The sequence below is a fragment of the Falco rusticolus genome, chromosome 7 (genome assembly GCF_015220075.1).
Source record: "Falco rusticolus isolate bFalRus1 chromosome 7, bFalRus1.pri, whole genome shotgun sequence".
In the NCBI taxonomy this organism is placed as follows: domain Eukaryota; kingdom Metazoa; phylum Chordata; class Aves; order Falconiformes; family Falconidae; genus Falco; species Falco rusticolus.
In genome coordinates this window covers 1,147,166-1,157,856 of record NC_051193.1, presented here as the reverse complement: position 1 = coordinate 1,157,856, position 10,691 = coordinate 1,147,166, and the positions used below count along the sequence as shown (strand labels likewise).

Below are 10,691 nucleotides of genomic sequence, written 5' to 3'. Positions count from 1 at the left end.
GAGGGAAGGGGCGCCGTGCGGCAGGTCCGGGGGGGCAGGCTGAAGGGGCAGCGGTGCAGAGACCCACACGATGCCCACAGGCTTCACCTCAGGCCGGCAGCAGGTCCCTGGCAGGCCCAGGCTGCCCGGCGCTCAGGCCCGGCCTGCCCCCAGCAGGCCCGTGAGGGCAGCGCTCCCGCCACCACCCGCCCTCGCGGCCGCCGCCATCTCCCCTCACGACCGCGCAGGCCGGCCGCGGGCTAGGGAGGCCGCTTGCCGGTGGCGGCGGGGGCGGAGCGCTGCGGGGGCGGCCCCGCCGATCGCGCCCCTCCTCAGACGTGGCGGGGGAGGAGGGGCCGGCCCGGCGCGGAGCCGAGCGGAGCGGCCGCGCTGCGATGTGGCAGAGGTCGGTGTGTGTGGGCCTACTGGCCCTGGCGCTGGGCTACCTGTGCCTCCTGGGCCCCGAGCTGCCCCCCTCAGCGCTGCGGCACCTCTCCGCCTCGCTGCTGGGGGGGCTGCGCCGCGCCCGCTCCCTGGAGGGCCGCATGGTGGCGGCCTGGCAGGCGGCTATCGTCCGCCCGGCGCGCGGCTGGGCGCGCGTCGCCGTCGGGTAGGTGCGGGCAGCGCGCGGAGGGGCGGGGCGGGGGAGGGCGGCCTCGTCTCTGTGTGTGCGTGTGCGCGCGCGCGCGTGCGTCTGTCTGTGTGTCTGTGTCTGTCTGTGTGTCTGCCTGTGTCTGTCTGTCTGTCTGTCTGTCTGTCTGTGCGCGCCCGCCCGCCCCACGCGGCGCACCCTTCCCGCGCTCCCGCCCCGCGCCTGAGGCGGCCTCCGCGCCCCGGGGCCGTGCCGGTGCCTCTCGCGGGCCCGCGCTGCCGCTCCCGCCCAGCTCCGCGGGGGGGGGGCGGGGCTGCGGGCCCCGCCGGCCTGTGCAGCGCTATGGCGCGGAGCGTGGCGGGCGGGGGCGGGCACGGGGCAGAGGCGGCCCTCTGCCGTGCGCGCAGGGAGCCCGGCCCCTTTCGCCGTCAGACGGGCGGGAGTGCAGGGCACAGTCCGGGAGCATCGCCTTGATCTTAAACGCTGGGTGTAGGCCTGGCGTTACCCTTGCCGTTACGTATAGCGCCTGACTCGCTCGGTTCAGGACAGGCCGCGGCGGGACAGCCCGGCCGAGCGGAGCGGAGCGCGGGATACCCTGGTCGAGCGGCGGACTCGGCCTTCGGGCGCGGGAAGGGCCTGCCCCGCCGCGGTGGCTGTGGGGGCACCTGGGGCTGGCGCCGGCCTTGCTCTGGTGCTGCGGTCAGTGCAGACCTTCTGCCGTGAGGAGGTGGCAAAACAGGCTTCCCGGTGCCTCGCAGCCCCTCTTGGCAGAGCATCGCTGGGAAAGAGCCGGGTGCCCTCGGTGTGTTCTTCGCTTGCTTCTTCAGTTTAAAGCAGCCGGATTCCTACACGATACATACATGCACCGCAAACACGTGGGGCCTCGAAGTTCAGCCGCAGCCGCAGTTAGTTAGCAGCATATCCCTGCTGTTAGGGGAGTTTATTAGAAGCATGAAGTGTGTTAGCAGAGGAATGGCAGGGAGGGAGAAGGCAGTTGGAAGATGATTAGAGGTGTCTCACTTCAAAGACCTGCAGCTTGGTTTATGTCCCGTCACATCTTTAATGATTCATTAAAATATAAAATCACTGACCTTTTGCTGCAGTGAGTTGAGGGCTACAGTGCTGCTTGGGCTTATTATTTCTTTGGTTTTCTTTGCTGTGCGAGGGGATTGTTCTCTCGGTTTATGGGATGATGCGTGATGCAGGGGATTTCTGAGCAGGTTACCTCATGTACTGAAAAGCCTCAGGGTTTTTAATGTCCTTTATTTCGTGTGATGCAGCTTTCATTTGTTGTGGCCCAAATCATGCAGGAAAGGTCGCTGACAAGGAGGACCGCTAAATGGCTGTGCGTTTCACGCTGACATGTAAGCAGCCATTGGCATGCAGGTAGACCCAGAGTAAGTTAGAGACCGTGCAAAAGTTTTGTGGATCTTTGGATCCCTGTCAGGGAAGCGTGAGGCAGAGGAACAGAAATTGCACTTGGCAGCAGTTCTGGAATATGCTTTAGTGTTTGCTGATAACATCTCAGTAAATATTTGGTATGTATTGCTCTCTGTCTGAAACCAAGGACTAGAAACAAGGGCAAGTGTTCATAAACTTTCTTCCTGGGGGCCTGGTCCCAGCCCAGAAAGTTTCCTGCTCTCTATCTAGTCTGAATTAGACTAGATAGATTGTTTAAATTGATGCAGTTCGTAAGAAATGGGGACTAGAAGATTTGGACTGCAGGTTAGACTTTATGTAAAGTCTTGATCTGCTGAAATGGCTCTTAACACTTCCTAACTATTGCAGGACTTTTCTCCTGTTCCCACTATTTGAGAGAAGGTGGTGTGCTATTTCTGGAAATTTGGGGTGATCCTTTTGAAACTGCAGTTTTCAAATATTTCAATGGACAAATTGCTCTCTTGACTTCTTATCAACAGAACCAGCCCATGTGTGGGGTGTTTGTGCACGTGGTTTTCGTTATTGTTAGGAGTAGTTGGAAGTCAAGAGGCTGATCTAGTAGACTTAAATACTTTCAGTTTTTCAGTTTTGCTTTTAACCATTCTGAGTTGCAGGTACATTTCAAACCCAAAATACATATTTTTATAAAAGCTTCTTATTTTAAGAATTAAAAATTAAGAATGCTATTCTTATTGTAACTTTTTTTTTTTTTTTTGAGCAAGCCTAACGCAGCAAATGATGTACAACATGTACTGCAACATACATAACAACCTTTGGACCACACAGCTTACTCTTTCTTGTTTTAATTCAGCAGAACATTAGAAAACCTTCTCTCCTCTGCAGTGCTGGAACACAATAAAAGCATGTCAGAAGGAGAACACTTCAATAGAGAATTTCAGGAAATTCATATGCCTTTGTGGTTTTTTTCATTTGGTTGTTTTCCCCCTTAGCAAGAGGGCTTGCAAACAGCAAACATCACTGGCTGGGGAGTGATCTCTTTGTAGTCTCACAAGCGCCAGAAGGTACACGCGGTTTTCCCGGTATGTGTTTTCCTTCTCTCTTCCAGCGTCAATGCCTGTGTAGACGTGGTTCTGTCTGGTGTGAAGCTGTTAGAGGCGCTCGGTCTTGAACCTGGGGATGGAAAAAATCATGCCGTCCTGAACTCCAGACAGGACCTGAAAGAAGCATTTGCTTACTTCATGGAAAAAGGGGCAGCTGCCGAGCGCTTCTTCAGCAACACAGAGTCTTTCCATCACATTGCACGGACAGCCTCTGAGTACCCAGGTGCACAGGTATGGCTTCCACCTAATAAAAGCTTTGAGAAGCATGTTTCTTGTTTTCTGCGTCACCGGTGACTTTCATTCTCTCTCTGGTGAGAGGGCAAATTATTTAGGAAAGAAACTCATGGTATAGTTTGAGAGTGTTAATGACTTTCATAGAATCGTAGAACCATAGAATGGTTTTGGTTGGAAGGGACCTTAAAGATCATCTAGTTCCACCCCCTGCCTCTTCCTAGGCTGCAGGTGCACATTGCTGGGCCATGTTGACTTTCTTCACCAGCACCCCCAAACCCTTTTCCTCAGGGCTGCTCCCAATCCATTCTCTGCCCACCCTGTATCCGTGTTTGGGATTGTCCCGACCCACGTGCAGGACCTTGCACGTGGCCTTGTTGAGCCTCACGAGGTTCACACGGGCCCACCTCTTATGTTGTGAATAAATCTATTTTTATAGGGCTGTTACCTGAAGGCAAATATTTAGATTAGAAAAAGTCAGAGAACACTCAACATGTTGAAATCTCCCACAGAATTGTAAAATTGATTTGCTTTCAGCCCAAATAAGCTTTATTAATTTTCATAATGCTAGACCCTTTTCTAAATAGAAAAGTGAAATTCTTCAGCCTATACTGAGGACTAAGCATGTGTAAAGCTATCAGAGCAAGGGAATGCCCATACCTGCCTCTGTTTGTTTTACAGCTTTACGTAGGAGGAAATGCTGCTCTCATCGGTCAGAAGCTTGCAACAAATCCAGATCTGAAGGTAATACATTCAAAAATTTCGTGCTATTCACTTGTCTTTAATGAGGCTCACATTACTCCCCTGTAGATTTTGGGGATCTTGCAGTTATTTCTTAGGTAGTGGTGGACCATATGGCTGGGCTTGCAAGTTTGAAAGCATAGGTGTGGGTTTTTTTAATTGAATTATTATTTTTTTTAAATCAGTTGTCTAAGTGATGCTTAAATGCACTGAAATGGCGGCAAGGGATGTGGCAGGGAAACCTTGATTGGTTTTTCTTGTTTTTTAGATCCTCCTTTGTGGCCCAGTTGGTCCTAAACTCCATGAACTACTTGATGACAATGTGATTGTACCACCTGAATCCATGCAGGAAAGAGATGAATTCCATCTTATCTTGGAGTATCAAGCAGGTACCTTGCCAAAGGTTGAATGTTAGATGGGAACCCCAAACATCACTAAGATATTCCTGGCTGTAAAGTTGTGTTTTGAATCTTAATTCCAGAAGGACTGTGTAAATTACCAGTATTGTCAGCTGTCGCTGCAATAATCTGGTAATTCCCTGTGCTTCAGGGAGCTGCGGTAAGGGAACAGACATTTAAAAGTATTCTGAAACCTCTTCCCCTTGTAGTACAGTTACTGTAGATACTGCCTCATGCTGCTGCCTTGACATCCCATTGGTTCTGTATTCCTGTATTGCTATCACCTGTAGAAACCCAATGGACTTCTCATTTTGTTGCAACGCCTAAGCAGACCTGATGGGTGTAATTCTAAAGCTGTATGAACATTAAAATAGTCCAGTAATGTTCTCTGAAAACAGAAAGGTACCATTTAACCGAAGGCAGATGAAATTTAGGGTAACCCTAATGTAGTGGCTAAAACAAATCTGCATGTGTTTTCTTGCTGTTCTCAGCCCGAGTCATTTCACTGGTCCTGTCTCAAAATACAGCATCAGAAAGAGTTGCATTGGTGTGACAGGAGAGGGAGTATTTGGCAAGGAGGGAAGGCAATAATCACCTTAATTAAACTTCTTCAGCAAAACTAATGTGGAGCAGCACCCAAAGCATCCACTCTGATGGGCTCCTGGCTGAAACGAGGCTACTATAACTGACAAGTACTGTAACACTTGTAATAGCCAGTGGAAATTGTTCCTTGATCTTGAGTCCTCTTGCTTCTGGAAGCATCCTGATTAGAGGATACATTAGTATATGATGTCTCCTTTTCTCAGAATATATGTTCTCAGGTGAGAACTGCCCTCCTGATGCGACTCTGGGGATCTTTGTCCTAGACAGAACTTTGTCAGGAGACCTTTCTAAAGAGAAGGCAGCACTGATGGCTGTTGTTGCTGTTGTAGTGGCTTTTCCACAAATGCTGGTGATACTCTCCATAGTGTAACCAGTATACATTCTGGGAGAGACAAGTGAAGTATGCAGGCTGGTTCCAAGGTGGAGATTCTGCCTGTAATAGCCTCTCAAGAGCTTTCTGTTCAAGCTGCCCTTTATTTATTCCCTTACATTTCTTTCTGTCTAGTTATCGTAACTGGCATAAGGAACTGCCTGCTGCCTGAACAACGATGCCCGGACAGATGGGGAGAGCTGGCGGAGGGCTGGACAGTTGGACTGTGGCCTTTGTCATTTGTATCCTCTCTAGGCTGGCTGTCGTTACCCTGTTTTCTCATGGCTCAGTATCCCAGAGATGGAGCCTGTTTAATTTGTGATCCTACCCAGGAATAAAACAGTTTACACATACAGCACTGATGCACCTCTGTGCTGCAGATCATTTCTGTGAGCTGCGCAGTCAGGAACAGTAAAAGCCATGAGAGTTTTCAGGGTGTACCTTCAATTATAACGGGTGGTGGTTGCCAGAAGGGCAAGGTCTCCCCGCTCTTGGCATGTCCTGCACACTCCAAATGTTTAGCTTGAGCTGGCTGTGACACTCACCTAATTGCATGCTAAACTAACGTAACCGATTAAAACATCGCAAAGCTTGCAAAACCAACCAAACAGGTATTGAATTTTCCTTCTGATCAGACAAGTGTCTAAATGAGGCCCAGGGAGTGAATGAAGAGAATGAATGAGAAAAACAACAAGATTTCTCATATGGCTGGCAGTAGCTGTTAATTGAGCATAGCCACATTGTGAAATCGTGCCTTTGGATTCCAGCAGGATATCCCCAAACAAACTCCAGATACGTGGTTTGCTTTGCTTCTCTTCTGAGTTAACTCCTTCTCTTTGTTTCACCCCAGGTGAAGAGTGGGGACAAGTGAGAGCACCCAATGCCAATCGCTTCATCTTCTCCCATGACCTGTCAAATGGCGCCTTAAATATGCTGGAAGTGTTTGTGTCCAGCTTGGATGAATTTCAGCCAGATCTTGTTGTGCTTTCAGGACTTCACATGATGGAAGGGCAGAGCAAGGAGATGCGACAGAGACGACTTATGGAGGTAAGATACTTGAATACCAGTGTCTCCTTAATTTCCATTCCAACTTCATGGATGGAATGCTTCATGGGAAAGTATTGCGTGCTGAAAGAAGAACGTGAACTGTAGGAATAGCAAAAGTCTAAACCTCTAACACTGATGTTTCTTAGATTCGGTGGGTTGTCTAGGGGAAAAAAGGTAAGGTCTCGTTCTCTGGCTGGTGTGCATTGACACAGTTACTGGACCTTACCTAGTGGCTGAATTGCACTTTTTTTATCCCAGATACTAAGATGATTGAGGTTATAATCAAGACTTGCATTCTTTAAGCAGCATTTTTGTTAGATAATCCAAGAGCCAGCTTTCTCATCTGAGCCCAAAGGAGTTAGACCCAGTTCTCTTTGTATTTACAGATTGTTGCCTGTCTTGCAGCTGGGTGCCTTTCCTGATGCGATACACTAGGGCTTTTTTTCTTTTTTTCTTTTTTTTTTCTTTTTCTCTGTTCTAGGATCAGCTGTTCCACAGCTGCCTCAAATTTGTGAGGTTTCCGAATTAGTCCATTAGCAAAGTGCCAGCCTGGGTGCAGATTAGGGTTAGATACATTGTCCTGCTCGGGCATCCTGAAAACTAGAAGTGGTTTTTATTTCTTCCCCTTAGCAGATATCTCATTTGGAATTGTGTTTAAATCCATACACAGGAAGATTAAAATATGCATATCTCGGAGTCAAAATCCCTTTGTTTTTTCTGTTTCTTAATGAATATCTGGGTGTTTTATTTTCCTGTGCCCCTGTAGGCTGTGGCCTCCATCTCCGACATCCCTACTGACATTCCCATACACCTGGAGTTGGCCAGTATGACTGATCAAGATTTTATGAGCAACATTATGCATCAGGTAACAAAAATGAAAGGACATGCTCTTTTTATCAGTTTTCTTCAGTATCACAATGCACAGACTTGTATATGAATATAGAAATGAAAATTTTAAATTGGGGCTTTCCATTTGAAGATAAGTGGAGAACAAGGGCTTAATGTCTGCTGTTGCATTCTGAATGCTTCCGTTTCCTCTGCTGAGCTTACGAGAGTATCCCCCCTGTGCAGCAAAGGAGAACAGTAACGACTTGTGGCTTAGCAGAGGACAGATTTGTTTTCCTTAGCTCAGAGGGAGTTCTCCTTGTAGAAAGGTCTCTTTGGGAGGTTTAGGAGGTATCTTACAGTGCCCTTGGCCAATCATCAAATCATTTTCAGCAAGGAGTAAGGATTTTTTGCAGATCTGAGTTTGTTCAGGAACTATATGCAGTGAAAATGCCATGCAACATAGCAGGGCTCTGTTATAAAGATTTTTTTTGCAGCCATGGGAGGAAGGTGATCCAGGAGAATACTCAGAACTCCACAGATACAAGTAACTTTGGCTGGTTTAGATTTAGCAGGCTTGCGGATTTCTAGAAAAAACAGGATTTGAATTTGAGCTGAGTTTATACTTTAAAAAAGACCTTGATTTCTTTGTGGAATTTCTTTCCTGCAGATTCTGATGGTACCTTGTTTAGCTTGACACAGCTCTGATCTCAGTGTTATGAGTGCTTCATGTGGATTGGATGTTTTGTTACTCTTTACTGTCAAGTGCGTGTCTAGAAATTTTACAAAATGAGCATGCACCCTTGGTGTGAAGTGTTTTCTTGGCTAAGTAATTCTTGAAGACTTGCAGAATGAGGAAGCTCATGCAGTGACTTTGGCCTGCATCTCTCCAGGAAACAGGATTCTCCCTTCTGCTGACCACACTGGCGACAAAGCCAGTAACATGGTAGAATGAGGAAGGGTGAAGTCTGATCCTCTCTCTGAAGGAAAAACGGTTGTTTCTGTTAGCAGGTCTTTCCCCTGGTGAACTCCATTGGGCTGAACGAACAGGAGCTGCTGTTCCTCACACAGTCTGCCTCTGGTCCCCACGCCTCCCTCGCTTCCTGGAGTGGAGTTCCCGATGTGGGTGTAGTCAGCGACATCCTCTTCTGGATCCTGAAGGAGCACGGGAAGACCGCAGAGCGGGCCTCTGATCTCACGCGGATCCACTTCCACACCCTGGCTTATCATATCCTTGTCACAGTGGATGGGTACTGGGGCAACCAGGTTGCGGCTGTGGCTGCAGGAGCTAGAGCAGCAGGGACTCAGGCCTGCGCCACTGAAACCATCGATACCAGCAAAGTCTTTCTGAAAGCTCCTTTGGAGTTTGTGACCTCCCAGATAGAGGCACCTTCCAAAATCTCTTTGAATCCAGATGAGCCAGTGGTGCATTGGCACAGAGAAGGCATTTCGTTCCATTTCACTCCCGTTCTGGTGTGTAAAGATCCTGTCCGGACCGTGGGACTCGGGGATGCCATTTCAGCCGAAGGACTGCTATATTCAGAAGTATATCCTCAATAGAAAACTAAGACCCTCCTTTTTCTCCAATCCTGTGTGGTGTCTGAGGAACCATGGGATAGGATTTCAGCCAGTGGTGGTATAGGAACAGAATCAGGGTGTGGTGTGTTTTCTGGATATAACTGAAAAAGAGCCAAAGAATTAATTCCAGGTATACACTGTCAGATACATTCCAGTCACTTGGCAGTGGCTCGAACGCTTCACGTCTAGGTGCAGACATTTTGGTATTTAATGTGAAAACTGGCTTTTCCTTGTCTTAAGCATGCAGGGAGGGAAATTAATATCAAAATCCCTGTTTGGTGTTGGTTTGCCGTTTGTAACTCTAAATGGGTCTTGTCTGTTAGTGCCGGAAAGTGCGACAGCCAGGAAAATTTCCTGCATGTGGATCCCAGGGAGAGCACAGCAGTGCTTGGCCCTGTCTTGCCTCTGATAAACTAAAAATAAAAGGCGCTTGCATTATCTCCTCACAGCACATTGCTATGTGGCAAGAGCAAATCTTCCACTTTTTTGGTGTGATTATGGAATCTTTTACTGATGAAATTACCTCTCTGCCTCAGTGTCCCCAGCATTAGAGGGAGCCAGTCTCAAAATGTGATGCACACTGTACCTACTCCTTAAATGCATAGAGAAAACCCGACTCAAGGCTGCCTAAATTATTTTGGGTATCTGTTGTCTCTATGACTGAAGGTATTCAACTGAGCCCTAGCAGCCTGTGCTTAGTTTCTTGGGAAACTAGAAGTGAAGATAATCAGGGTTTATATTTGGGGAGACAGCTTTATTTCCTCGCCAGGTAAACCACAAAACGTTAACGTATCTGCTGTACACTAAATACCAAGAGTTCCAGCCAGGGGGGCTCGCAGCTGGTGTTCTTTGCTAACAGTGGGTGCTTATATCTGGTATTTTACAGAACAGTTGTTGAGTGCTGGAGACTAATTCTTGTGTTTGTTTATTTGAGAATGGTTGTGCAATTTTCTTCAGTTTCTCTGCCCTCCATTCAGAAGGGTTAATGTGTTAGGGAAGATCCCTCTGGAGGCTCAAAGGCTGAAATAGCATTTTCCAGGTAAGACTGGAGTGAGAAGAGCTTTTTTAGGGTGTGATGTTGGGGTTTTTTTTCTTCGACTCAGTCACTGATAGTTTGCTCTGGACAGCCTTTGAAATTAAAAAAGTAGAACCATGTGTCCTTGTGAAATAGTTTGCTTGTATTTTTTTCCTCTTCGTAGTCAAATGCTATGGATTGCACAGCACCAGCATTTTTTTTGTCTCTTTCCGGCATGTTTTGTCTCTGTCCGCTTCCAAGAATTTCAGGTGTATTTGCGTAGCTATCATACACAGTGGATGAAATGCAGTCGCTGTGTCTATGCAAGCCTGTGCTGTACCAGAATTTGTAGGAGGTTGCTTTAGGTCTGCCTTTGCATCTGAGTGTAGGGGCGGAGAGTTGGTATCACTTAGGGCAGAGTGATTCATTTCAGTAACGCTGTCATGTTGCTGTCAGTGATGTTCTCCTGTTGGAAAATGCCACTGTGAATGCTCCGTAAGGATAAAAATTGACAGCTGTTGTAACTCGTACTGACTTTGCACACAATGCTGTCTGTCAATGTATACTTAACTTCTGCTTTCCCTCTGAGCAAAGTCTTCTGTGTTGTGCCAGAAGAGAAATACAGCCATTGCTATGTTTTCCTACAGCTTTCCCATCCTGATCTTCTGTGGAGTCTCACCATTTTATCTTGGTGCGGGATCTTCTTAAGACTGGAAGTATTTCTATCTAGATTATTTTTTTATTATTATAATTGTTGATAAACTATAGCATGGGACTTCAAGTTCTGCTTTAGTCTTCCTACAGAAAAAAT

The 10,691-nt window shown here is 47.6% G+C and overlaps 1 protein-coding gene across 2 annotated transcripts; it reads left to right on the top strand.

Moving 5' to 3' along the window:
• The first annotated feature begins 316 nt into the window (after window positions 1–316).
• Window positions 317–10,033, top strand: ADPGK (ADP dependent glucokinase). Of its 2 annotated transcripts, none has more exons than XM_037394658.1 (7): window positions 317–589; window positions 3,078–3,303; window positions 3,985–4,047; window positions 4,313–4,433; window positions 6,266–6,462; window positions 7,229–7,327; window positions 8,299–10,033. In XM_037394658.1, exons 1-7 carry the CDS (start codon window positions 375–377, stop codon window positions 8,845–8,847), a joined length of 1,470 nt encoding a protein of 489 aa, XP_037250555.1. In that variant the 5' UTR covers window positions 317–374; the 3' UTR covers window positions 8,848–10,033. The 2 variants fall into 2 exon arrangements, with proteins under 2 accessions (XP_037250555.1, XP_037250554.1); XM_037394657.1 differs by having other exon boundaries at window positions 8,296–10,033.
• Window positions 10,034–10,691: the final 658 nt, after the last annotated feature.

Excerpts from the sequence above, each read along its gene's own strand:
- ADPGK (XM_037394657.1), top strand. The coding sequence starts at position 375 with ATGTGGCAGAGGTCGGTGTGTGTGGGCCTACTGGCCCTGGCGCTGGGC. Across the intron at positions 590-3,077 it reads TGGGCGCGCGTCGCCGTCGG|CGTCAATGCCTGTGTAGACG; the intron begins GTAGGTGCGGGC and ends TCTCTCTTCCAG. Across the intron at positions 4,434-6,265 it reads TATCTTGGAGTATCAAGCAG|GTGAAGAGTGGGGACAAGTG; the intron begins GTACCTTGCCAA and ends GTTTCACCCCAG.